This window comes from Protopterus annectens, chromosome 4.part0, assembly GCF_019279795.1.
Source record: "Protopterus annectens isolate FY-2018-M chromosome 4.part0, PAN1.0, whole genome shotgun sequence".
NCBI lineage: Eukaryota > Metazoa > Chordata > Ceratodontiformes > Protopteridae > Protopterus > Protopterus annectens.
In genome coordinates, this window is record NC_056733.1 from 939,577,612 (window position 1) to 939,603,496 (window position 25,885).

Genomic DNA, 25,885 nt, shown 5'->3' on the forward strand with positions numbered 1-25,885 from the left:
CATTTGGCTATTTCCAAAGTGCTAAATAAGAATTGGTCCTTGCTTATTGAAGACCCTTATTTACTTAATAAGTTTGGTGACAGCCCTAAAGTTACCTTTAGGAGAGGGCAAAATTTGAAATCATTGTTAGAGGTTAAAACAAAAATTATGAGAGTTCACAAGGTAGGCATGACAAAGTGTGGGTCATGCAAGCAGTGTAAACATGTGTGCATAGATGCTAAGATTAGGCTGAGAGACCAGGTCTATAAAATTAATGGCAAATTTAATTGTTAGACCAGGGGCGTTGTTTATGCGGCTAGCTGTCAAAGATGCAACGCATTTTATATCAGTAAAACTGAAAGGAAAATCAAGCAGCGCGTCTATGAGCACATATATGCCATAGCTAGAGGCGATCATAACAACGCCCTTGCTAGACATATTGGTTATTGCCCTGATAATTTTTTCAAGTTTACAGTTGTGAATAAAGTTGATTGTGACTTTAGAGGTGGTCCTTGGCAAAATCTTTTGGAAATCTGTGAACTTTTCTGGCAGATTCGCACAGCCGCCTATGTGTACCCAGGTCTGAATGACCATGTGTCTATCAGTTGTATCTTATAGAATTTGTCTTTAAAAAGATAATATGGGTAGGTTGAACATATGTTTTCATCGTTTTTATCTTTTTTATGGTTTTAAGCTTATAGGTTTAATGAGAAGTTAATTGGATCGACGATTATTTAAGATTATAATAATCTTTTTTGTGTTGGTTTTTAATTATGGTGCAGTAGGATTTTAGTTTGTTATACTTGCACCTTTTAGGACGAAAGTACTTTGTTTGCTGGTGCTAGTAATAGGAACACACCCCCTTATGGGTCTATGTGATTTGTTAGTTTGAACACATTTAATTAGCATAATTGATTGTATAAAAATGTGGTTGTTATTCAGAGATGTAAAACTTTTTTGTCTGAGGAAGGAGTGCCATTGAGTTCTCCGAAAGCATGTGCTTACTTCATTAAATTTACATTTTTTATTGTCAGCCTTGGACTTGTGCTTTCTACAGCTCATTCGTTTGGTTTACCTATATTAGAGGGTCAGCCCAGGTTGGAAGGTTTGGAGATAAAGCCAGAGAGGCAAGATTACGTTGGTTTGGGCTTGTGCTGAGGAGGGATGCTGAGTATATTGGGAAAAAGATGCTAAGGATGAAGCTGCCAGGTAACAGGAAAAGAGGAAAGCCTAAGATAAGGTTTATGGATGTGGTGAGAGAGGACATGCAGGTGGTTGGTGTGACAGAGTAAGATGCAGAGGACAGGAGGAAATGGAAACAGTTGATCTGCTGTGGCGACCCCTAACGGGAGCAGCCGAAAGAAGAAGAAGATTAGGCTAATGACCCAGGGGTCTTTCTAAGCTTAGCTGTACTTCCCAAAGTAAAAATCAAACCCTGTACCTTGTGTCTGTGAGGTAATCTATTGTAAAATATTTGTAATTATGGAATGTTCACTTGAAACTGTGGAATGTCAGTTGTTTCTATAACATTGGTAATGTCTTTTATACTAATCTGTTTAATTTTTGTGATTACCTACCAGTTGTCTAAACTTATCATGTATTTAAGTTAGCACGTTACTTCTTGTACTTTGTATACTCTGTATTTGTTATTTCTGTATGTTCAGTGTGGAGCTTTTCTCCCTGGGCCTCCGCTGAAAAAGGAGATATGTCTGGTCGGACTTTCTCGGTAAACAAATGTAAAATAAACAAATAAACACTTTAACCATGATGCCAACCTTTTCTGGTTTATTTCATCTCAGGTTCTTCAGATGTCTTCTTTATTGGCATCCAGACTGTGAAATTCTGAACGAGTGACTGAGTTTTACACAAGTAGACAGGTACAGCGGTCCTTGTGTAACATTTTGCATTTTCACGCTAGGAGAGCTCAGATGAACCTGTTACAAGTGTGAGCCATCTTGGAAGTTCAGCAAAATTAGATTCTTATTGAAGATGTGCTGGTTATTAGTTTCTTCTTTACATCCAATCCATTAATGCATTCTAGATAAGTAGGGCAGCAGAAATACTGGAACATAATAGGTAAGAGTGCACGGGGACCATATGATGCCGAGCCATATATATACTGTTAACCAGACAAACATAAAAATCTTTGCCAGCCTTTTCAAGCACTTAATAGTGCTAACCTCGTAAATTGAGCAGGACCTTACATTATATTCTTGGCTTAAACTTGTGTCTAACCATCCAGTTAGCAAGACTAGCCATAAAGATAGTCAATGTAATACTGTGTTTGACCTGTAGTGGTAGCTTATGCTTTAGGCTAAGAGTAAATTGAATTAGGAACCACTCTCTCCAGCAAGTTTTGTTTATTTGTTGGTGCAGACTTAAGTCCTTAGTGTGGATGTTTGTAAAGCCACTTGTTTTGCAAAGAAATACAAGGTCTAATAGGACTGGGTCTGTCATGGCTCAGAAAGTGAGGTAGAGGTCACCTCATAGCAGGTCTGTAGGTTAACAAGTATAAGGAAAGGCGCGCTAATCTGCTGGAGGGTAGTTAAAACGAGTATAAGGAGAGGCGTGCTAATCTGCTGGAGGGTAGTTAAAACGAGTATAAGGAGAGGCGTGCTAATCTGCTTGGGCAGTTGAAACGAGTATATGGAGAGGCGCGCTAATCTGCTGGGGTAGTTGAATGATTTAAGACATTTAATTTTTGTGGTTAGAAATCTGTGTGGCATTTCCCATTGACTTGTATTTGCATATACCAAAGGGGACATTGTATTCACTGAATGGTCTTATAAGGGAGGAGTTCAGTAGTCAGATGACTTTGTTCGACCTTTAAGATATTCTGTTGGAAATGTTCTGGGCCAGATAGAAGGATTTCCTGACTGTGGTGTAAACATGATGATCAAATGAGCGAAAGCTATACACATAAGTAGCTGGTTTGTTGTGGCTGTATTTGCCTAAAGAAGAGTACCATTTATAACATATGAGATGGAAACAACAACCTTTTTCCAAAATGCTGCTATGCTGCACTTATTTCATTTAGTTTGAGACTGTTTTTGATAACTCTTTGTGTGTATTTCGGCCCTTGCTGGACTGACTTTTTATCACTGGATGAGAGGATAGGAGAACCCAATTTGCATGTATCAGCAAACTTGGTCAGCCCCACTTTGAGATATTGGCTTGGATGTCTGCAAAATAAATGCCAAATGAGAGAGCTCAGCACTGATCCCTGTGGCACCCCACTAGTTACAATGTTGCATGCAGAAAGAGCTCAGCACTGATCCCTGTGACACCCCACTAGTTACAATTAGATGCAGAGAGAGCTCAGCACTGATCCCTGTGGCACCCCACTAGTTACACGTAGATGCAGAGAGAGCTCAGTACTGATCTCTGTGACACCCCACTAGTTACACTGTTACATGCAGAGAGTGCTCAGCACTGATCCCTGTGGCACCCCACTAGTTACAATGTTAGATGCAGAGAGAGCTCAGCACTGATCCCTGTGGCACCCCACTAGTTACAATGTTACATGCAGAGAGAGCTCAGCACTGATCCCTGTGGCACCCCACTAGTTACAATATTAAATACAGAGAGAGCTCAGCACTGATCCCTGTGGCACCCCACTAGTTACAATGTTACATGTAAAGAGAGCTCAGCACTGATCCCTGTGACACCCCACCAGTTACAATGTTACATGCAGAGAGAGCTCAGCACTGATCCCTGTGGCACCCCACTAGTTACAATGTTACATGCAGAAAGAGCTCAGCACTGATCCCTGTGGCTCCCCACTAGTTACAAAGTTACATGTAGACAGAGCTCGGCACTGATCCTTGTGGAACCCCACTAGTTACAATATTACATGCCGAGAGAGCTCAGCACTGATCCCTGTGGCACCCCACTAGTTACAATGTTACATGCAGAGAGAGCTCAGCCCTGATCCCTGTGGCACCCCACTAGTTAAAATGTTACATGCAGAGAGAGCTCAGCACTGATCCCTGTGGCACCCCACTAGTTACAATGTTACATGCAGAAAGAGCTCAGCATTGATCCTTGTGGCTCCCCACTAGTTACAATGTTACATGCAGACAGAGCTCGGCACTGATCCTTGTGGAACCCCACTAGTTACAATATTACATGCCGAGAGAGCTCAGCACTGATCCCTGTGGCACCCCCTATTTACAATATTAAATGCAGAGAGAACTCAGTACTGATCCCTGTGGCACCCCATTAGTTATAATGTTATATTATGAGAGAGCTCAGCACTGATCCCTGTGGCACCCCCTAGTTACAATACTAAATGCAGAGAGAATTCAGCACTGATCCCTGTGGCACCCCATTAATTATAATGTTATATTCTGAGAGAGCTCGGCACTGATCCCTGTGGCACCCCACTAGTTACAATGTTACATGCAGGGAGAGCTCAGCCCTGATCCCTGTGGCACCCCACTAGTTAAAATGTTACATGCAGGGAGAGCTCAGGCACTGATCCCTGTGTCACCCCCTATTTACAATATTAAATGCAGAGAGAACTCAGTACTGATCCCTGTGGCACCCCATTAGTTATAATGTTATATTATGAGAGAGCTCAGCACTGATCCCTGTGGCACCCCCTAGTTACAATATTAAATGCAGAGAGAATTCAGCACTGATCCCTGTGGCACCCCATTAGTTATAATGTTATATTCTGAGAGAGCTCAGCATTGATCCCTGTGGCACCCCACTAGTTACAATGTTACATGCAGGGAGAGCTCAGCCCTGATCCCTGTGGCACCCCACTAGTTAAAATGTTACATGCAGAGAGAGCTCAGCACTGATCCCTGTGGCACCCCCTATTTACAATATTAAATGCAGAGAGAACTCAGTACTGATCCCTGTGGCACCCCATTAGTTATAATGTTATATTATGAGAGAGCTCAGCACTGATCCCTGTGGCACCCCCTAGTTACAATACTAAATGCAGAGAGAATTCAGCACTGATCCCTGTGGCACCCCATTAGTTATAATGTTATATTCTGAGAGAGCTCGGCACTGATCCCTGTGGCACCCCACTAGTTACAATGTTACATGCAGGGAGAGCTCAGCCCTGATCCCTGTGGCACCCCACTAGTTAAAATGTTACATGCAGGGAGAGCTCAGGCACTGATCCCTGTGTCACCCCCTATTTACAATATTAAATGCAGAGAGAACTCAGTACTGATCCCTGTGGCACCCCATTAGTTATAATGTTATATTATGAGAGAGCTCAGCACTGATCCCTGTGGCACCCCCTAGTTACAATATTAAATGCAGAGAGAATTCAGCACTGATCCCTGTGGCACCCCATTAGTTATAATGTTATATTCTGAGAGAGCTCAGCATTAATCCCTGTGGCACCCCACTAGTTACAATGTTACATGCAGGGAGAGCTCAGCCCTGATCCCTGTGGCACCCCACTAGTTAAAATGTTACATGCAGAGAGAGCTCAGCACTGATCCCTGTGGCACCCCCTATTTACAATATTAAATGCAGAGAGAACTCAGTACTGATCCCTGTGGCACCCCATTAGTTATAATGTTATATTATGAGAGAGCTCAGCACTGATCCCTGTGGCACCCCCTAGTTACAATATTAAATGCAGAGAGAATTCAGCTCTGATCCCTGTGGCACCCCATTAGTTATAATGTTATATTCTGAGAGAGCTCAGCACTGATCCCTGTGGCACCCCACTAGTTACAGTGTTACATGCAGAGAGAGCCAGGCACTGATCCCTGTGGCACTGCACTAGTTACAATGTTACATACAGAAAGAGCTCAGCACTGAGCCTTGTGGCACCCCACTAATTACAATGTTACATGCCGATAGAGCTCAGCACTGATCCCTGTGGCACCCCACTAGTTACAATGTTACATGCAGAGAAAGCTCAGCATTGATCCCTGTGGCACCCCACTAGTTGCAATGTTACATGCAGAGAGAGCTCAACACTGATCCCTCTGGTACCCCACTAGTTAAAATATTAAATGCAGAGAGAGCTCAGCACTGATCCTTGTGGCACCCCACTAGTTACAATATTAAATGCAGAGAGAGTTCAGCACTGATCCCTGTGGCACCCCGCTAGTTACAATGTTACATGTAGGGAGAGCACATCACTGATCCCTGTGGTACCCCACTCTTTACAATGTTACATGCAAGGAGAACTCAGCACTGATCCCTGTGGCACCCCACTAGTTACAATGTTACATGCAGGGAGAGCTCAGCACTGATCTTTGTGGCACCCCACTAGTTAGTGTTACATGCCGTGAGAGCTCAGCACTGATCCCTGTGGCACCCCACTAGTTATAGTGTTACATGCAGGGAGAGCTCAACACTGATCCATGTGGCACCCCCCTAGTTACAATGTTACATGCAGGGAGGGCTCAGCACAGATCCCTGTGGCACCCCACTAGTTACAATGTTATATGCAGAGAGAGCTCAGCATTGATCTCTGTAGCACCCCACTAGTTACAATGTTACATGCAGAAAGAGCTCAGCACTGATCCTTGTGGCACCCCACTAGTCAGTGTTACATGCCGAGAGAGCTCAGCACTGATCCCTGTGGCACCCCACTAGTTACAATGTTACATGCAGAGAGAGCTCAGCACTGATCTCTGTAGCACCCCACTAGTTACAATGTTGCATGCAGAAAGAGCTCAGCACTGATCCTTCTGGCACCCCACTAGTTAGTGTTACATGCTGAGAGAGCTCAGCACTGATCCCTGTGGCACCCCACTAGTTAGTGTTACATGCCGAGAGAGCTCAGCACTGATCCCTGTGGCACCCCACTAGTTACAATGTTGCATGCAGAAAGAGCTCAGCACTGATCCTTCTGGCACCCCACTAGTTAGTGTTACATGCTGAGAGAGCTCAGCACTGATCCCTGTGGCACCCCACTAGTTAAAATGTTACATGCAGGGAGAGCTCAGCACAGATCCCTGTGGCACCCCACTAGTTACAATGTTACATGCCGAGAGAGCTCAGCACTGATCTCTGTAGCACCCCACTAGTTACAATGTTGCATGCAGAAAGAGCTCAGCACTGATCCTTCTGGCACCCCACTAGTTAGTGTTACATGCTGAGAGAGCTCAGCACTGATCCCTGTGGCACCCCACTAGTTAAAATGTTACATGCAGGGAGAGCTCAGCACAGATCCCTGTGGCACCCCACTAGTTAGTGTTACATGCCGAGAGAGCTCAGCACTGATCTCTGTAGCACCCCACTAGTTACAATGTTGCATGCAGAAAGAGCTCAGCACTGATCCTTGTGGCACCCCACTAGTTAGTGTTACATGCCGAGAGAGCTCAGCACTGATCCCTGTGGCACCCCACTAGTTACAATGTTACATGCAGAGAGAGCTCAGCACTGATCTCTGTAGCACCCCACTAGTTACAATGTTGCATGCAGAAAGAGCTCAGCACTGATCCTTCTGGCACCCCACTAGTTAGTGTTACATGCTGAGAGAGCTCAGCACTGATCCCTGTGGCACCCCACTAGTTAAAATGTTACATGCAGGGAGAGCTCAGCACAGATCCCTGTGGCACCCCACTAGTTACAATGTTACATGCAGAGAGAGCTCAGCACTGATCTCTGTAGCACCCCACTAGTTACAATGTTGCATGCAGAAAGAGCTCAGCACTGATCCTTCTGGCACCCCACTAGTTAGTGTTACATGCTGAGAGAGCTCAGCACTGATCCCTGTGGCACCCCACTAGTTAAAATGTTACATGCAGGGAGAGCTCAGCACAGATCCCTGTGGCACCCCACTAGTTAAAATGTTACATGTAGGGAGAGCTCAGCACTGATCCCTGTGGCACCCCACTAGTTACAATGTTACATGCAGAAAGAGCTCAGCACTGATCCTTGTGACACCCCACTAGTTACAATGTTACATGCAGGGAGAGCTCAGCACTGATCCTTGTGGCACCCCGCTAGTTACAAGGTTACATGCAGGAAGGGCTCAGCACAGATCCCTGTGGCACCCCACTAGTTACAATGTTACATGCAGAGAGAGCTTAGCACTGATCCCTGTTGCACCCCACTAGTTACAATGTTACTTGCAGAAAGAGCTCAGCACTGATCCTTGTGGCACCCCACTAGTTAGTGTTACATGCTGAGAGAGCTGAGCACTGATCCCTGTGGCACCCCACTAGTTACAGTGTTACATGCAGGGAGATCTCAGCACAGATCCCTGTGGCACCCCACTAGTTACAGTGTTACATGCAGAGAGAGCTCAGCACTGATCCCTGTAGCACCCCCCTATTTACAATGTTACATGCAGAAAGAGCTCAGCACGGATCCTTGTGGCACCCCACTAGTTAGTGTTGCATGCTGAGAGAGCTCAGCACTGATCCCTGTGGCACCGCATTAGTTACAATGTTACATGCAGGGAGAGCTCAGCACTGATCCTTGTGGCACCCCACTAGTTACAATGTTACATGCAGAGAGAGCTCAAGCACTGATCCCTGTGGCACCCCACTAGTTACAATGTTACATGCAGGGAGGGCTCAGTACAGATCCCTGTGGCACCCCACTAGTTACAATGTTACATGCAGAGAGCTCAGCACTGATCCCTGTAGCACCCCACTAGTTACGATGTTACATGCAGAGGGAACCTGCAGATTTTATAACTTGAGATCTGTTGTATAGACAATTTGCAATCCATTAGACAATGTATGTGTTCACATTAAGCTTGTCTAACTTTTCAGTAATAATAACATGGTGTATTGTGTCAGAAGCCTTGGCCAGGTCAAGGTAAGCAGTGTGCACAGAATGACTACTGTCCACAGCCCCTGTAACCCTTTCAAAGACATTTACTAGGTTAAAGCAGACAGGACCTGCCCTTCAGAAAACCAGACTGATTGGGATCTAAATCAGTTAAGTTCCCTTTGTCTACATAATGTGTTCTGCTATGATACGTTATGTGGCTTTGCATATAAGACTGGTGGGTCTGTAATTCCCTAAGTCTGTAAGAGGGGCCACCCTTGTGTAGGGTAAGAAGCATTTTCTTATCCAAGTTTGCTTGCATTCTTATATCAGAAAAATGTTTTTTGTGAGTGCAGTTTATAACTTAGATTGAATCTTCTTAGCAGGCTGTTCCTAATCTGCTTAGCAGGCTGTTTTGTTTAAATTATTTTCACACAATAAATAATACAATATAAATGTTTTTGTGACAATGTGAGCTGATTCCTCTATTGTCCTTAGGAACTGAGACCAAAGCTGATGGATGTGCGACAGGAAGAGCTGGGTGATATGGTTGACAAAGAAATGGCAGCCACCTCTGCAGCCATTGAGGATGCTGTGAGAAGAATTGAGGTAAGAGAGAGTTTTGGAAACTAAGTAGTCATGTAATTTACCAAATAGAATCATATCTGATTGAATTTGAGGCCATGAGCCTCATGCATGGCTTCCTTCTCAGATATGCTACATGATGTCTCTTGTTCATCACTGTAGTTCTTTTCTTTTTTTTTTTTGTCTTTTCTTTGCCTCTGGATTCTCATAGACATCACCCAGTTTTGGCCAGTGAGGCCATTCAATCTTTGTCACAATGGTGAGGACGGGCTAGGAGGGGCCATCAGAGGTGGTTTGATTTTTCTTTGCTGCCATATCCATTCACATACACCTGGCAAAGCACTGAGGGGAGGGGATGTGCAATGGGCCATGGCAATTGCCTTAAATTTTTTAAGGGTGCAAGGGGAGTTTCCTTAAAAGTAGCCCTGCACTCCCCTTGAAGCATGAGTGGTAGTTTCCCCGGTCTTCTTCAGGAAAATTGCACCTCAGATGTGCCCCTGATTAGACAAAACCATCCACCCGACCTGGGAGAGGCTGGCAGGCCACAACCCTTCATTCCTTCCTTCTCTGCCTGACTTCTTTAGTTCCAAGACTGCTAATCAAACTCGGGGTCCCTGGGTCATAGTCAAAACCTTCTTCTCCACAGAGACCGTTTTCGTTTTTTTTTTACTTTAAACAGGAGAGGCTATTACCTCACCTTAATGTGCATTTTACGCAGTCATTGTCTAGCACTGGATTGTTATTAGTGTGCATTTTACGCAGTCACTGACTAGCACTGGATTGTTAGTGTGCATTTTACGCAGTCACTGTCTAGCACTGGATTGTTAATCTGCATTTTATGTAGTCACTGTCTAGCGCTGGATTGTTATTAGTGTGCATTTTACGCAGTCACTGTCTAGCACTGGATTGTTAGTCTGCATTTTACGCAGTCACTGTTTAGCACTGGATTGTTATTAGTGTGCATTTTACGCAGTCACTGTCTAGCACTGGATTGTTATTAGTGTGCATTTTACGCAGTCACTGTCTAGCACTGGATTGTCAGTGTGCATTTTACGCAGTCACTGTCTAGCTCTGGATTGTTATTAGTGTGCATTTTACGCAGTCACTGTCTAGCACTGGATTGTTAGTCTGCATTTTACGCAGTCACTGTCTAGCACTGGATTGTTATTAGTGTGCATTTTATGCAGTCACTGTCTAGCACTGGATTGTTATTAGTGTGCATTTTACACAGTCACTGTCTAGCACTGTATTGTTATCAGTGTGCATTTTATACAGTCACTATCTAGTACTGTATTGTTATCAGTGTGCATTTTATACAGTCACTATCTAGCACTGAATTGTTATTAGTGTGCATTTTACGCCATCGCTGTCTAGCACTGGATTGTTAGTCTGCATTTTATGTAGTCCCTGCCTAACACTGGATTGTTATTAGTGTGCATTTTATGCAGTCACTGTCTAGCACTGGATTGTTATTAGTGTGCATTTTACGCAGTCACTGTCTAGCACTGGATTGTTATTAGTGTGCATTTTATGCAGTCACTGTCTAGCACTGGAGTCTTCTTTTATCCTGATTGTTTATTCGCAGTGGGTTACTCATGAGTAAATGGTGTGACAGCTGATGCAGCAGTAACACTTGGATCAGCACCAGACTGAAGCACTTTCTGATTCTTTAACCCTTGACATTCAGCTTGAAACCACTTGAGAAGACATTTTCACATGGAGGAGGTGGTGGTTTCTGTAGCTCAAATCCCTGCAGTAACACACTGTAGTTTTGATAGACAGATATATTTCCTTCTTATCAGACTATTTAACTAAATATTAGTTTGTTTAAATTCCCATTGTTTCATAAAGGTACAGAAATCCTGGCTCAGGAAATGTGAACATTTGTCTGATATTACTGAAGTATATGCTGTTTATAAAAAAGCAAATTCCAGCTCTGTGAGGACATTGACTGATAGGCCCACATGGTTGTATTACATCTGGGTATTTTGATTAATTGCACACAGAAGATAATGTACACTTTTATACTGTATTCCCACTTCATTCAAGAAAGATATGGTATTTCATGCGGCAGTATTTCTTTCAGATTCTGGATTCTGAGTATGTTGTAGGTTTCACACCTTTTAACTATCTGTTCAGTTTGGTCGGACATCTTACACTATTAAAGTTTATCTTATTCTATTTCTGCACATTTGGTATTCCCTACATTTGAGTTGTGGATTTTATTTAAGACAGTGTTGTGCAGCTGAACAGTAACTAACTCTTGTCACCTTTAACCAACAGGCTTTGTACACACAAACACTAATTATTACATGGAAAGAAACCATTGTCTGTCTGGATGTGCAGAATTAGCAGGGGCTTGGACACCCATTCATGGTTACATATGTCACATATGTGTTTTCCACCTTTAACCAACAGGCTTTGTACACACAAACACTAATTATTACATGGAAAGAAACCATTGTCTGTCTGGATGTGCAGAATTAGCAGGGGCTTGGACACCCATTCATGGTTACATATGTCACATATGTGTTTTCCACCTTTACCCAACAGGCTTTGTACACATAAACACTAATTATTACATGGAAAGAAACCATTGTCCCTCTGGATGTGCAGAATTAGCAGGGGCTTGGACACCCATTCATGGTTACATATGTAACATATGTGTTTTCCACCTTTACCCAACAGGCTTTGTACACATAAACACTAATTATTACATGGAAAGAAACCATTGTCCGTCTGGATGTGCAGAATTAGCAGGGGCTTGGACACCCATTCATGGTTACATATGTCACATATGTGTTTTCCACCTTTACCCAACAGGCTTTGTACACATAAACACTAATTATTACATGGAAAGAAACCATTGTCCGTCTGGATGTGCAGAATTAGCAGAGGCTTGGGCACCCATTCATGGTTACATATGTAACATATGTGTTTTCCACCTTTAACCAACAGGCTTTGTACACATAAACACTAATTATTACATGGAAAGAAACCATTGTCCATCTGGATGTGCAGAATTAGCAGGGGCTTGGACACCCATTCATGGTTACATATGTAACATATGTGTTTTCCATGTTTCCGCTCTCAAAGATCCTTAGCTCTTCTAGCGTCACATTAAGCGCATGATTGAAACAATATGCAGAACTTCCAGATCTTTGTCTAGCAAGTCCTGTTTTTCACATCTGTAAGTAGGTTGAGAGCATCACTTACCTCAGTGTACCTGGTTAGTACTGAACTTAAAGCTCATGCTTTGTCAAACTCAGCAGCATTGTTTAAAGTCTAGTAGGTGCCTTACAAGTAGTTTTTTGATATATTCTACAGTGGTTTAATGACAGCACAGTGATGTCGTCCACACATGCTGTCATGAAACTTTTGACAGCCAAAAGCTATGACCAGTATCTCTTGCTGTTCTTGACCATAGCATGTTTGAGCAGCAGTCAGTGCTCTTGGCCTGTATTATTTTATCTGCCTGTTTGCAGAAGTACAGCATTAGACCGTTGTTGACCAGCATCCACTTGAAGCATGACTGGCTGTCACACATTATAGAATTTCAAAGAGGCTGCCTCCATGATTAACTTTTTAGCATCCTGAAGCTCTTTTCTTATTCCAGTGACCAAAACCAAGCAATATCCTGATCACATCCAAAGTGATACTGTTTTATCTGATAGGATGTTGAACCAGCTCCATTGACATAGAGGAATAAAGCCCCTTACTACAACTTGGGTGTCCCAGGTTCCATTACTTGCTTAGGCATCTGTTGCAGCTGACATGGGGAGGATGGGCATTCATATCCCTTTGTGGTGGTGGTGGTGGGGGGGGACCTAGGCCTTTTAAATGTGGGAGCATTTTCCACATTTTTATTGCTGGTATTTCAGGCAAGTGAGGCCTGTCAGCCTGGGAAGGCAACCCACCTAGGAGAAAGCAAACTCTGATTTAAAACTCTCACTGCCTTGTGGCAATACCTAGTCATGGTGAAGGCTTCAGACGTAATCCCTGAGGAAAAATCTGGAGATGGAGCCCCTAAGGCAGTTTGAGGTTGTACTCATCCTCACTCTGGCAGCTCCTACGACAACACTGATGCCAAGCTGTAGTGGCATTTCCTTTCCACTTGGATTACATCAGTGGTGCAGAGAGGGGGAACCTGCTGCTGGGCATCAGGTGTTTCTTCAAATTCACTTACTCAGGTCTGCGCCCTGGAGAGGACACTCCAGCTTCACTGTGTGAGTGGTGACACAACACAGGAAGTAGCAGTTACTGGTAGTAAGCCAATGCCCTCAATTGGCATAGAGTGAGGTGCTAGGGGCTGCTTCCAAGGGTGGGAGAGATCCTTTGATCTCAATAGGATGCTGCTGCCTGCCTTAAGCTGGGCAGCCCCCAGCCAAATAGGTGCTGCCTCACCATGGCCCACTTGCTCCACTGGGGGTGTAGGGCTTAGGGAGCCCCCCAACTGGTGGATCATTCACCATACACCTGGAAAAACAAAAATGCAACAAAGTAAACTATCCTTTAGGCTAGGAACCTGGAACGTAAGGACAGTGACTCCAGGACTTATGGAAGATCTATAGAACATCAGTGATGCTTGGAAGACAGCAGTCATTAATGAGCTGAGCAAATTGTGGATGGACATTGTGACTCTTCGGGAAACAAGGATGCTGTCCATTGGATGTCTCAGGGAGAAAGACTTTACTTTTTTCTGGCATGGGAAGCTTCCAGAAGAGACCAGGGAACACGGTGCTGGTTTTGCAGTCAGAAACAACCTAATTGGCTCAGTCATACCACCAAATATGAGAAATGAGAGATTGCTGAAAATTCAACTATAAACACCAGTGGCCATGGTCAACATCTTCAGCATCTACGCTCCTACTTTAATTTCTGCCAAGGAAGTCAAGGGCAAATTCTATGATGAGCTTAGTGCTGCCATCAGTGAGGTCCTTTCCCTTGACCCATCGTACATTCTTGGTGATTTTAATGCCTGAGGTGGCAATAACCATCACAGCTGGCCATCTTCTCTGGAACATTTTGGAACAGAAAAGATGATTGAAAATGGACAGTGTCTCCTTGAACTTTGTTCTCAATATGACCTCTGCGTAATTAATACCTTCTTCCATGTCAAATCCCAGCATAAAGTTTCCAGGCAGCACACAAGATCGAAATATTGGCACCAACTTGACCTTGTCCTCACCAAACGCAGCAGTTTAGGCAGTGTCAGAGTAATGCGCAGTTACCACAGCACAGACTATGACACCGACAACTTGCTCATGTGTAGTAAGGTGAACATCCAGATGCAAAGGCTCTTTCGCTGTAAAAAGAAAGGGAGGCCACGGATTGACATAGGCAAGACTCCTGACCCTTCAGAAGTACACAAGTTTGTTCAAGCACTTGAAGAAGCTTTTCCCTGCCTGGATGACACTGACACCAACAAGAGATGGTAAAAGGTATAGGATGCTGTCTATAATGCTGCAAGATCTATCACTGGGAAGAAGACGGTCAGTTGTGCTGATTGCTTTGAAGCCCACACTGAAGTGTTGACACCTCTGAGAAGAAGAGACAGACAGTGGCTGCATACAGGTCCTCTCCTAATGAGAAGAACTTGCAGGCACGCCGGTGTGCTCGTAGTCAAGTACCGCAGGCAGCTCGCCGGTGTGCTCGTAGTCAAGTACCGCAGGCAGCTCGGCGGTGTGCACATGATTATTGGCTCCAAACGTGCTTCAAGATTCAGCAGGCTGTGCACATTAGTAACATGCAAGGAGTGTGCGATGGAATTAATCAAGCCATCTGGCCATCACAAACGAAGATCACCCCACTTAAATCAGCCATAGGCGAGGTTGTGAAGGACAGAGCTAAGCAAATGCAACACTGGGTGGAACACTACTCACAACTTTATGCCAGAGAGACTATAGTTACGGAGTGAGCCCCGAGTGCCATCAAGCCTTTGCCAACTATAACTGAACTCGATGCTGAGCTCACTTTGGAGGAACTTGATGCACTAAAAGCAGTCTGTTTAGGAAAAGGCTCTGGGAAAGATGGTATTCCCTCAGAAATTCTTAAATGTGCTAGCGGTACCCTTATCTCAGAGCTGCATGCAATACTTTTCCAATGCTGGAGAGAAGGTAGTGTACCACAAGATATGAGGGGTGCTAACATAGTGTCTGTAAGAGTAAAAAAAGTGATTGTAACAACTATCATGGCATCACCTTCTCTGTACCATGACGAAGCTGTTTACACATGTCCTGAAGAAGCTCCATGTTCTTGCAGTGAGAGTTTACCCTGAGTCTCGGTGTGGGTTCAGAGCTGGATGGTCTACTGTGGACCTGGTTTTCTGTGTTAGGCAGCTACAAGAAAACTGCAGGGAGTAGAACAAACCTCTGTGTATTGCATACTTCTCAACTGTACAGACTTTCACAGAATTTCCAGATTTTGGCCTCATAATTTAGGTTTTTTTTTCATAAAATTGCTGTTTTCTGCCAAATTAGTGGTAAATTAAAAGACTAAAGTTTGAAATTAATGACAGACATTTGAGTTTCAGATTTCATATCTTTAAGAAAACTCATGCTAATGCAAAACCTGTTGTTCTATCAACCTAAGTTTGTAAGAGCAGTATTTAAAAATTGTCCCTATTTTTGTACGGATTTCTTTCTCTAAGAGGTTGGGAGGTATGGTATATTGCCTTCATTGATCTGACCAAGGCATTTGACTTTGTCAGTAGGAAAGGTCTGTTTGCAATTCTGGCAAAGATTGGCTGTCCTCCAATACTGGTTAGCATTATCAGGGCCTTCCATGAAGGCATGAAGGGGACCATCATGTACGATGGATCTACATCTGAACCTTTCAAGATTCTCAGTGGAGTAAAGCAGGGTTGTATACTGGCTTCAACATTGTTTGGTATCTTCTTTTCGGTTCTGTTCAGATTTGCTTTTGGAACTACTACAGAGAGTATCTTTCTTTGAACCAGAATGGACTGTAACCTTTTCAAACTTTTGAGACTAAGATCGAAGACCAGAGTGCTTAGGAAGCATCTAAGGGCATTCCTGTTCACTTATGATGCAGCTTTTGTGGCTTACACTAAGCAAGAACTTCAGTCACTCATGACTTAATGTGTGGTTGCATGTATGGAATTTGGCCTCACAATAAGTTTAAAGAAGACCCAGGTGATTGGCCAAAATGTGGGCTGCGAGCCATCAGTCATGGTGACTGTTCGTGAGTTTATGTACCTAGGCCCTACGTCTCTGACAACTTGTTACTTGATACCGAGATCATCAGGTGCATTGGAAAAGCTGCCACAATGTTTTCCAGGCTGACAGAGAGTGCAGGCTAATAATAAGCTCACGGTGCACACTAAGGTGCAGGGTTACACAAACTGAGTTTTGAGCACTTTACTGTATGCCAGTGAAACATGGACTCTGCACAGAAAACAGGAGCAGCAGCTCAGTGTATTCCATATGTTCTGCCTTAGGCACATACGTGGTATCTCATGACAAGACAAGATTCCCAACAGCATAGTGCTTGAGAGAATGGGCACCACCTCCATATTCACCCTCCTGAAACAGAGATATGCATTGGTTGAGTCATGTCTCGCATATGGGAGATGGCCAAGTACAAAAAAAAAACAAACAAGCCCATGTAGTTGCGTACTTCCCAGTGAAATGCAACTCAATGGCAGTCCAGAAAAAACAATGAAGAATGGGTACTGAATTCCAAAAACAAACTTTAATAGAAATAATAAAACCATCCAGAAACAGTCAAGCACTATCGTCCCAAAACAATAGACTTCATCAGAACCATTTCAAGTTGTTACAACCCACATTAAATAGTTTAAAATCGTCATGTGACTCCATTCAAGTATTCTACTGATTTTAAAGGTAGCTCATCAAAACAACAAATAAAATATTAACATAATAGTTATTTTATAATTTAGTATTGCTTTGTAATTTATAAAAGGTGTCCTTTTCCTTAAAAAAATAAAATTCTAAGCTTTTCCTGCCCTTCCTGTAACTAGTCTAGTCCAGATACAGATTTGCTATAACCAGGACTGTTTGTAAACTTCTGAGCCCCCAAAGCCTTTCTGTGTTGGAGGGAAGCCTGCTAGCTTATCAGTGGGAGTGGTAAGCACTAGGTAGCCTATCTACCACAAGAGTGATTTCTGGCCCAGAAATTGTAGTTTATTGGCCGTTTGGGCAGTTTTTCCATCTCTTTCAACTTTCTGGTTTAAAAGCCTGCTTTTGCGCTCATTTCCCACCTTTCCTGTAACTAGTCTAGTCCAGATACAGATTTGCTGTATCCAGGAGTGTTTGTAAGCTTCTGAGCCTCCCAAGCCTTTCTATGTTGGAGGAAAGCATTCTAGCTTATCAGTGGGAGTGATAAGCACTAGGTAGCCTATCTACCACAAGATCCAGGTACAGATTTTTAGTTTTAGCACTTGAATTTGCTTATTCGTGCTCAGCACTTGTTCAGAACTTGTTAGCACCAAGTAAGCTACAAATTACTACAGCACTCAACCTTCCTCTTTACCTAGAGGAAAACCGTTTTTGTACTTACTTTCCTCACTTATCTAGAGGAAAATATTTTTTTATTCAGGCATGTCCAAGGGTCAGCTCCCAGTGTTCTCTCCTGTTTGTCCGATGAATCTGGGTATCTTGGGATAATGTAGCAATTGCCTCATGTACACAGACAACCCTCTCCTCCTACCACTCAACACCACAACTTGTGAGAGGTGCAGTTATATAGTCAAACTGGAGTTAAAGCTCTCTCCAACCAAGACTGAACTTGACAGTCAAGAGGAGAAGCTGAACACTTCCACCGCACCACACCACACTCATCACATAGTCCCACTAAACCTATACCACCAAAATCCACACCTAGAAACACAAAAACATTTACGGAGGCTCTCAGTAATAATCTGCTCAAGCAACAGAGACCTCCAAAGCAGAAATGCAAGCAACCTCCTCCCCCCAACACATCCCAAATGACACGTAGCCCTGTGCCACTCAACCACAGCCCATAAGGCAAAACAACGTACCCAACACACTAGTCATAGGTGACTCTATAGTCAGGCACACTGATGTCCCACTCACCAGGCTAAACAAGGAGAAGGTTACTGTCAGCTGCCTGTCGAGTGCCAGGATCTGCCACATAACCCACGCACTCAGGTCAGTCCACAAGTACAAATATGACTCTATCATTGTCCATGTTGGTGTGAACGACCTGAGACTTATTTCCCTGGACTACATGAAAAGAGACATGGAAGAGCTCTCCGATCTTGTAGCCAAGGCAGGTATGACCCGAGCCCTGAGTAGCATCCTGCCATCACCAGAATGATACCACAGTACAAGGACAAAATGATTGACTTTAACAAGTGGCTAAGCTTCTGATGTCATTCTAAGGGGATCCAGTATCTGTCCACCTGGGATGACATGGTCGACAGACCATGATGCTTTGCCAGAGATGGCCTGCACCTGTCACCCCTGGGATTCCGGATACTGGCTAAGGCTCTTGCTGTCCCTATAGTGCCTTTTTTAGGCAAGGTTCAAATGACAAATTCACCATCATAACAGGAACAGGCAAGCAAAAACTGAGGGCAATGCTACTCAATGCTGGAAGTCTAAACCTCAAAATGCACTCTCTCAAGGCACTCCTTAAAATGGAGAACATCGATATCTGTGCAGTGACTGAGACCTGGTTCAAGACTCCAGGGAGCACCCCTGCACTACCAGGCTATAACTCATACTACACTTTTCGGCCACCTAACCTGGACCGGAACACCAAAGGCATAGGTGTGTCTATACTCATTAAGGATATCCACACCTCTAGGCTAGTTGCTTGGCATAATGCATCCGAGGTTATCCAAGTGCAACTAACTCCGGGAAAAACTGCAATCCAAATTGTAGCTTGCTACAGATCCCCCACCATGCCCCAGGACTCCCACTCTTCTTTTCTTGATATACTGGAAAATATTAGGGTTCAGCCAAGCACCCTAATAATGGGCGATATTAACTACCCCACCATTAACTGGAAAAAGTACTTGTGTACCAACTCCTTTGCTCAATGCTTTTTGGAATTCATAAATTCCAATGCCCTGGATCAGCTTATCCACACCCCCACCAGCGGCAACAATATCCTAGACCTAGTCATTACCAACATGAGTGACTGATGTTCCACACCTGAAGTCAAATCCTCGTTGGTCAGATCCGACCATAAGCTAATCACCCTAGATATCCACATCCTGCCCCCACTCCCATTAAGGAAATCATGGTAAAAAAATTTCTCCAAAGCCAACTTCATGCTTCTTAAGACAGAAGTGGCAAACTTCAAGACACCCATGCAGATGGACAATACAGTTACAACTGCTGAATCCTACACAGATGCACTCTATAAGCGCTTACATGGGTGCATGGATCGTGCTATCCCAAACAGAACTAAGACGCTATCCTCCAAAAAAGGAAGCCAATCTGGTGGTCCCTTGCCATAAACAACTCTACAACAGAAGGAAGAATCTGTTGTAAAAGAGAGTAAAATCCCATGAGTGGAGGAGTTCTCTGGTCAGCCTCAGTAAGAAGCCGCGATCCCTTATAAAATCCTCCAAAGCTAACTACAAAAACAAAATTGCCACTGATTCTAGAGACAACCACAAAGCATTCTATAGCTATGTCAAGAATCTCAATGGCAACATCCAGATCTGCTCTGAGTTACAGCAAAACAGCATGAAAATTACAGAACCAACTGATACTGCCAACATCCTGGCAGACGGGTTCAGTGCTAACCTTACTCCCCCCCCCCCCACCCCCTAAAGGGCCCATATATCTATACAGGAAGAATGCAGAGTCCCTGTAATCACAACTATGCAGGTAAAAGCTGCAGTCTCTAAAGCCAAAAACACAGCATCCACGGGGACCGGACAACATCCCAGGCTGCATTTCACACGAACTTCAGAACGAACTGGCTCCCCACCTAAGCACCATGTTCAATCATATTCTCACATCAGGCTTTGTGCCCACTGAATGGCGCACAGCAACAGATATCCCACTCCACAAAGGGGAAGCCACTACTGATCCTGGGAACTATCGCCCTATTAGCCTGACGAGCCTGGTCTGTAAGGCCATGGAACGTATCATCATGGAACTCATAAAGACATTGATAACCTTCAAACTCTGGACCCCACCCAGTTCGGGTTTGTGAAAGGCAGATCATGCCTCCTGAACCTGATTGACTTCTTTGAGGCAGTTACCAATGCTGTAGATGAGAGTAAGGTTATTCACACAGCCTATCTTGACCTCACCAAGACTTTCAACACCATCCCCCATTCTGGAATTCTAGCTAAACTCACTAAACTAGGTATAAATCCCTACATCACAAGATGGGTTGTCAACTGGCTCACTGACAGAACCCACACTGTAAAAGTTGCAGACTCCAAATCTGACTTCAAACCAGTGACAAGTGGAGTACCACAGGGTTCAGTCCTAGGACCTCTCCTGTTTGGTATCTACATCTCTGAAGTACAGGCTAACACAAAAGGCATTTGGCTGACGAAGTTTGCAGATGACTGCAAACTAGGAGCCATAGTGAAGTCCCCAAATGATGTGGACATCCTACAGCAGGGTCTCACCGAGACAGATGCCTGGTGTCAGAGCCATGGCCTCAAGCTCAATGCCAAAAAGTGCATTGTCATCCCCTTTGGTAAAAACTCTGTACCCATGAACTACCACATAGACGTCAGTCTGCTTAATGCCGAATGTGTGATGAGACCTGTGTGATGAGACCTGGGGACCCAGGTGGGGACAATAGTCTCTGCTTTGATAATCACATCACCATAATAGTCAGGAAATCCTTCTACGTGGCACACCTCATCACAAAAGGGTTCTCATCTAGGAAAAAAGAGGTCATTGTTCCCCTCTACTCGACTCTCATTAGACCCATTATAGAGTACAACACCCCTTTTGGAATGTACCTCACAAGACATCTGCATCAGCTGGAAAGCTCACAGAAGTACCTTGCAAAGAGGATTACTGGCCTCAAACAGATGCCCTACACTGACAGTCTCAAAAAACCCCAGCTTTACTCCGTAGCATATCGCCTACTCCGAGGTGATCTCTGCGTACCATATAAAGTTATGTCAAACCCAGAGCTTGTTGGACATGCTACACCTAAAGAAATCCCAATCCCTCCGAGCTACATGCTCTAGGGACCTAAACCTTGTCGCCACAATAAACAGGACATGCTGGAATTATAGATTCTTGTCCTAGAGACTTCCCATACTGTGGAACAAGCTACCCATTTGTGTCGAGCAAAGTTTCTCATTAGCACTCAAGAAAAATCTTGATAAGTGGATGGGAAATAAGAAATACACCCCGGGGATCATTTGGTGGCTCTGCTCGAAAGGGCCACATGAAAATAACTTTCTCAGGTGGCGTAAGGCAGGGAACCTTGTTGGCTAGGCTTACTTAGACACTTAGGCTGATAGCCTAGTACCTACCTATGAACAGTAGAGGTATGTTCATTAATACCTGGTATCACTGTGGCATTTAGCCTGACTTGCCACTTTAATTCACATTCTTTAACTTTTTTCTCCCAAAAGCCTCCCTTTTCATCCTTTTTTAACTCTTTGTACTATGCCAAATAAAAACTTGGTACCCATAATACTTGATGTGCTTAAAAAGGGCATTATTATCATCCTGATTCTTAATGGCATATAGATGTTCATAAATAAGTTTACACTGGCTCCTAATAGTTTTACCGGCAAATAGCAATTTATACTAGCCCAGTACACTACCACAGTTCCCTGGGTCCATATAAAACTGTTGTAGAGGCTCCCCAATAAAAATGTGTATATCTTACAAAATGTAGTTGCATTAGTTACACATGCCACACCTTTTTGTACCACCCCTGTCCACTTGAACTAGCATAATAGGTTGTTCAAGAAAATGTTTCAAATTGTGACCAGTTTAAATACAAAACATGTTTTTGACCAAGTGTATCAATGGAGTCTACATTGCTCTTAAACATAACACAATTCTTAGTTAAAATTTCTCTTAAATGTTGACTCGTCACTGAAATGAATAACCATGGAATTTGAAAATGTGTTCTCCTGTGGTTGTGTCCTAAAAGTCATTGTCTCATTTTGTAAACCTAATAGGGGGTGTTTCTAGTACCCCACCCTTGCAGAGTCACATCCCCTATCCTAAACAGTAGATGTTATGTGGTCCAATCTTGCCTACATTCTTACTCGCGTGTTCGGAGCCGAACATCGGCTCCAACTCTGCCAACTTATTTTTCTAGCACGAAGTCTCTAATTGGCTTGGCTAACCTGGTATCCCATGTTGCACCGCTCCATAGCCCCAGATCTCTTTTGCCGCTCGTGTAGCTAGGACGTGGTCTCGCTTGGCTGTGGCTAAGTAGCTTTAAAACTTCTTTTTTCTCTCTGAAAATTGTATTTTTTCCTCACAAAAGCTATTTTAATAGCTAATTGCTCTTGTTGGTTAGCGTGTGTTGTGGTGTGAGTGATTTGTTTTGTGGTATCCCTCTGTTCCTACGGGCTAGGCCCATTTAAATTAGAGGACCTAGTCCTCCCTCCGTTGTATAGTTTGTCTGTTCCTGTGAAAGAAAAGCGTTTTTTTCCTCGCTTCTGTGTCTGTGCGTTAGTCGTGTCAAGAATCGTTTAAATTAGAGATTCTTGTCAGCAGTTGTTAGCGGTAGTTTCCCGCCTTAACCGTTGTTGGACTAAGGTCCTGTTGCTTGTTGTGTTGTGTACAGTGCTCTTTGATATGTCAAAGGATCAAAAGGAACATAAACCCTCTGGGTTTAAGAAGTGTTCTAAATGCAGCTACAAGATATCCCTAACAGATGGACATTCCGTTTGTGTATACTGCCTGGGGGCTATACATTTACAAGAGTCCTGTAGCTTTTGTCACGCATTCAGCCCAAGGGTGCTACAGGAAAGAAAAAATAAACTTATACTGAAGGGTCTTCTAAAGCCTTCCTTTGAGGAGTCCTTGGATTCTTCCTCTGGTTCACAAACTAAAGCCAAGACTTCTAAGGCTAAGAAGAGATCTCCAGCTCCATCTGTTTCATCGGAGCCACCGGAGAAGACTACCAAGTTGGATTCTACCTCCTCGGCTCCCTTGTCCTCGGGGCCGCAGGAGGTAGCTGTGGTTCTTGAATCAGCCTCAGCTCCAATCCTGTTAGAGCCTATTCGGAGCCGGTCTCCTAGTGTCAGACAAGGATCTCCAGATAGGAGATCACAGTCACCTTCTCTCTCCTCCAAATCCTCCAGACTCTCTGATTTGGATGTGGATAGGGTGGTACAGAGGCTTCTGCAGTCGCCTGTGTTTGCAAAATAATTTTCGGCTCTGACCCAGTCGGCTCTGGAGCCAGTCCCGATGAGTGCACCGATGTTTCCTCCTCTGAGCACCTCCTTGTCTTTGGAGCCGGAGTGTTCTGCTCTGGGTGATGTTCTGCCGGCTCCGATACCTCTTAAGGCTTTATCGGTGCCGACGTCTGCTCCAACCATGTCTGCTCTGTCCTCTGGTTTCGGAACCCGGGTTTCCTCTGTTGGGCCCGAGAGGGATACTTCGGGACTTTTGTCGGTTCCGAGCCTCCCTCTCGGCGCTTCGGCTTGGGGAACTTCGGCTCCGGTCATGGCCTCAGAGGTTGGTCGGTCCTCGGATTCGGGGGGACCCGCCTTCGAGGCCATGAGGAGCGCACTGGCCAGATCTTCATTGACATCACCTGGATCGGTCATTCCATTCCCTTCCACACCGGCGAGAGCCTCTGATGTCCCCCTGTCATTTGACGGTGGAGCCCCAAGGTCTGGGGATACCCCCATGAGCGGTCCCCAGCTTTCTGAGGGCCCCTCGGAGTCCGTGCCTGAGGAGCCCCCAAGAAAGAAGTTGTGCAAGAGGAAGCACATAGACTCCCAGGATGAGTCTCTCACTTCTGATACCGACCTTGAAGAGTCAGAGGGGTCCCCAAGTTGTCCTCCGATGACGTCTCTTTCCCCGATATCCTGGAGATTTTGAGGCAGAGAGGCGGCTGGTCGTCCAATACCCCCTCTGAGGAGGAGTCTGTATTCCTCAAGGCCTTTGGGGCTCAACATTCCGCCTCCTGGGTGTCTCCACCCTTCGATGAGCTCCTAGATTTGATCTGTTGAAGGGTGTGGGAGACTCCTGACTTGGTGGAACCTGTACCCAGACACCCTAATAAATTTCTTTCAGCTCCCCCTGGGAAAGAGTTCCTGTCCAAAGGGGTTTCTGTGGATGCCATGATGGTGGCGGCGGCCACTCAGCAGGATGTAGCCGAGTCTTCTTCCTCTGTCCATCCTCCTAACAAGGTGTCCAGGAGTATGGATCGGTATGGGAAGCGTACCCTCTCTTCAGCGACCTTCACCCTTTGGTCTCTGAATTATCTTTGTCATTTTACTCGGCTCCAGAGAGATCTCCTTAAAGAGTTAGGAGATACTCTAACGGGTAACGTACCTGAGGTGTTAACACAGAAGGTTAACGCCCAGTTGTCAACTCGTCCATGAGGCTCATATCTTATGCAGCCGAGGGGGCGAGCAGGGCAGCTAGCTCAGGTGTAGCCCTCAGGAGGCAAGCCTGGACGCGTCTGTGTCATTTTGCGGAGGCCTTCTAGTCTTCCTTCAGTGATGCCCCCTTTGATGGGTCCTCCCTCTTTGGGACCAAAGTGAAAGACACCCTCACCAGATGCGAGCAAGAGGGAAAGACCCTGTCTGCCTTAGGGGACCATTTTTCCCTTCCATCTAGACCTTACCCCAAGGCTCAGAGGGGAGGAGAAATGTGGTTCAAAAAGTCACAGAAGTCTTTCCCTGCCGCTCAAGGTGAGTCCCCCTCCAGAGGCAGAGGAGGGGGTGGCTATTCTGGGAGACGCCGCCCTAGGGGCAGAGGAGGCCCTCGCAATTCGGGAGACCGTGATTCTTTTCGTGGGCCTTCCTATCATCGTCCCTGATGTATTGCCCGACTGTGCTATTCCTGAGCCAGTCAGGGGCCGCATTTCGTTGTACCCGGAAGCCTGGGCAAGTATCACTCAGGATCGATGGGTGCTTCGTATAGTTACCGGAGGTTATTCCATCCCCTTGTTGTCAGACCTCCCCTCCACCCAAGAGAATCCCAGACATTCCACCCAGTCAAAGGGATCACGCAACACTAGAAATTTCAAAGTTGCTGGAAAAAGGAGTCATCCAACCTGTCCCCTCAGACCAGATCGGATTAGGGACTTACTCAAGACTCTTTTTGGTGCCGAAAAAAACAGGGGACCTGAGACCCATCTTGGATCTCAGCAGACTGAATCGCTATGTTCTAAAGTCCAAGTTCCAAATGGTCACCCTTCAGTTTATTTTTCTGTTACTGGTAAAAGAAGTATGGATGTGCTCCATTGACCTCAAGGATGCTTACTACCATATCAAAATGGACAGGGCATCCAGGAGTCACTTACCCTTCCGGCTGGGAGCCAGTCATTTCCAGTTTCGTGCTCTGGCCTTTCGTCTCACCACAGCCCCCAGGGTGTTCACCAAGTGTTTGGCAGTGGTGACAGCTCACCCGAGACGTCAAGGATTCCAAGTGTTTCCATACCTGGACGACTGGCTCCTCACTGCCCCCAC

General features: G+C 44.8%; 1 protein-coding gene across 2 annotated transcripts in view; it reads left to right on the top strand.

Moving 5' to 3' along the window:
* Positions 1–25,885, top strand: part of HIP1R (huntingtin interacting protein 1 related) — a 2,955,354-nt gene that overhangs the window by 2,283,283 nt on the left and 646,186 nt on the right. For both annotated transcript variants that reach the window (XM_044068914.1, XM_044068915.1), the window contains exon 23: positions 9,187–9,297. In XM_044068914.1, the coding sequence (XP_043924849.1) occupies positions 9,187–9,297 (111 nt within the window). The remainder of the gene's footprint in view (positions 1–9,186; positions 9,298–25,885) is intronic.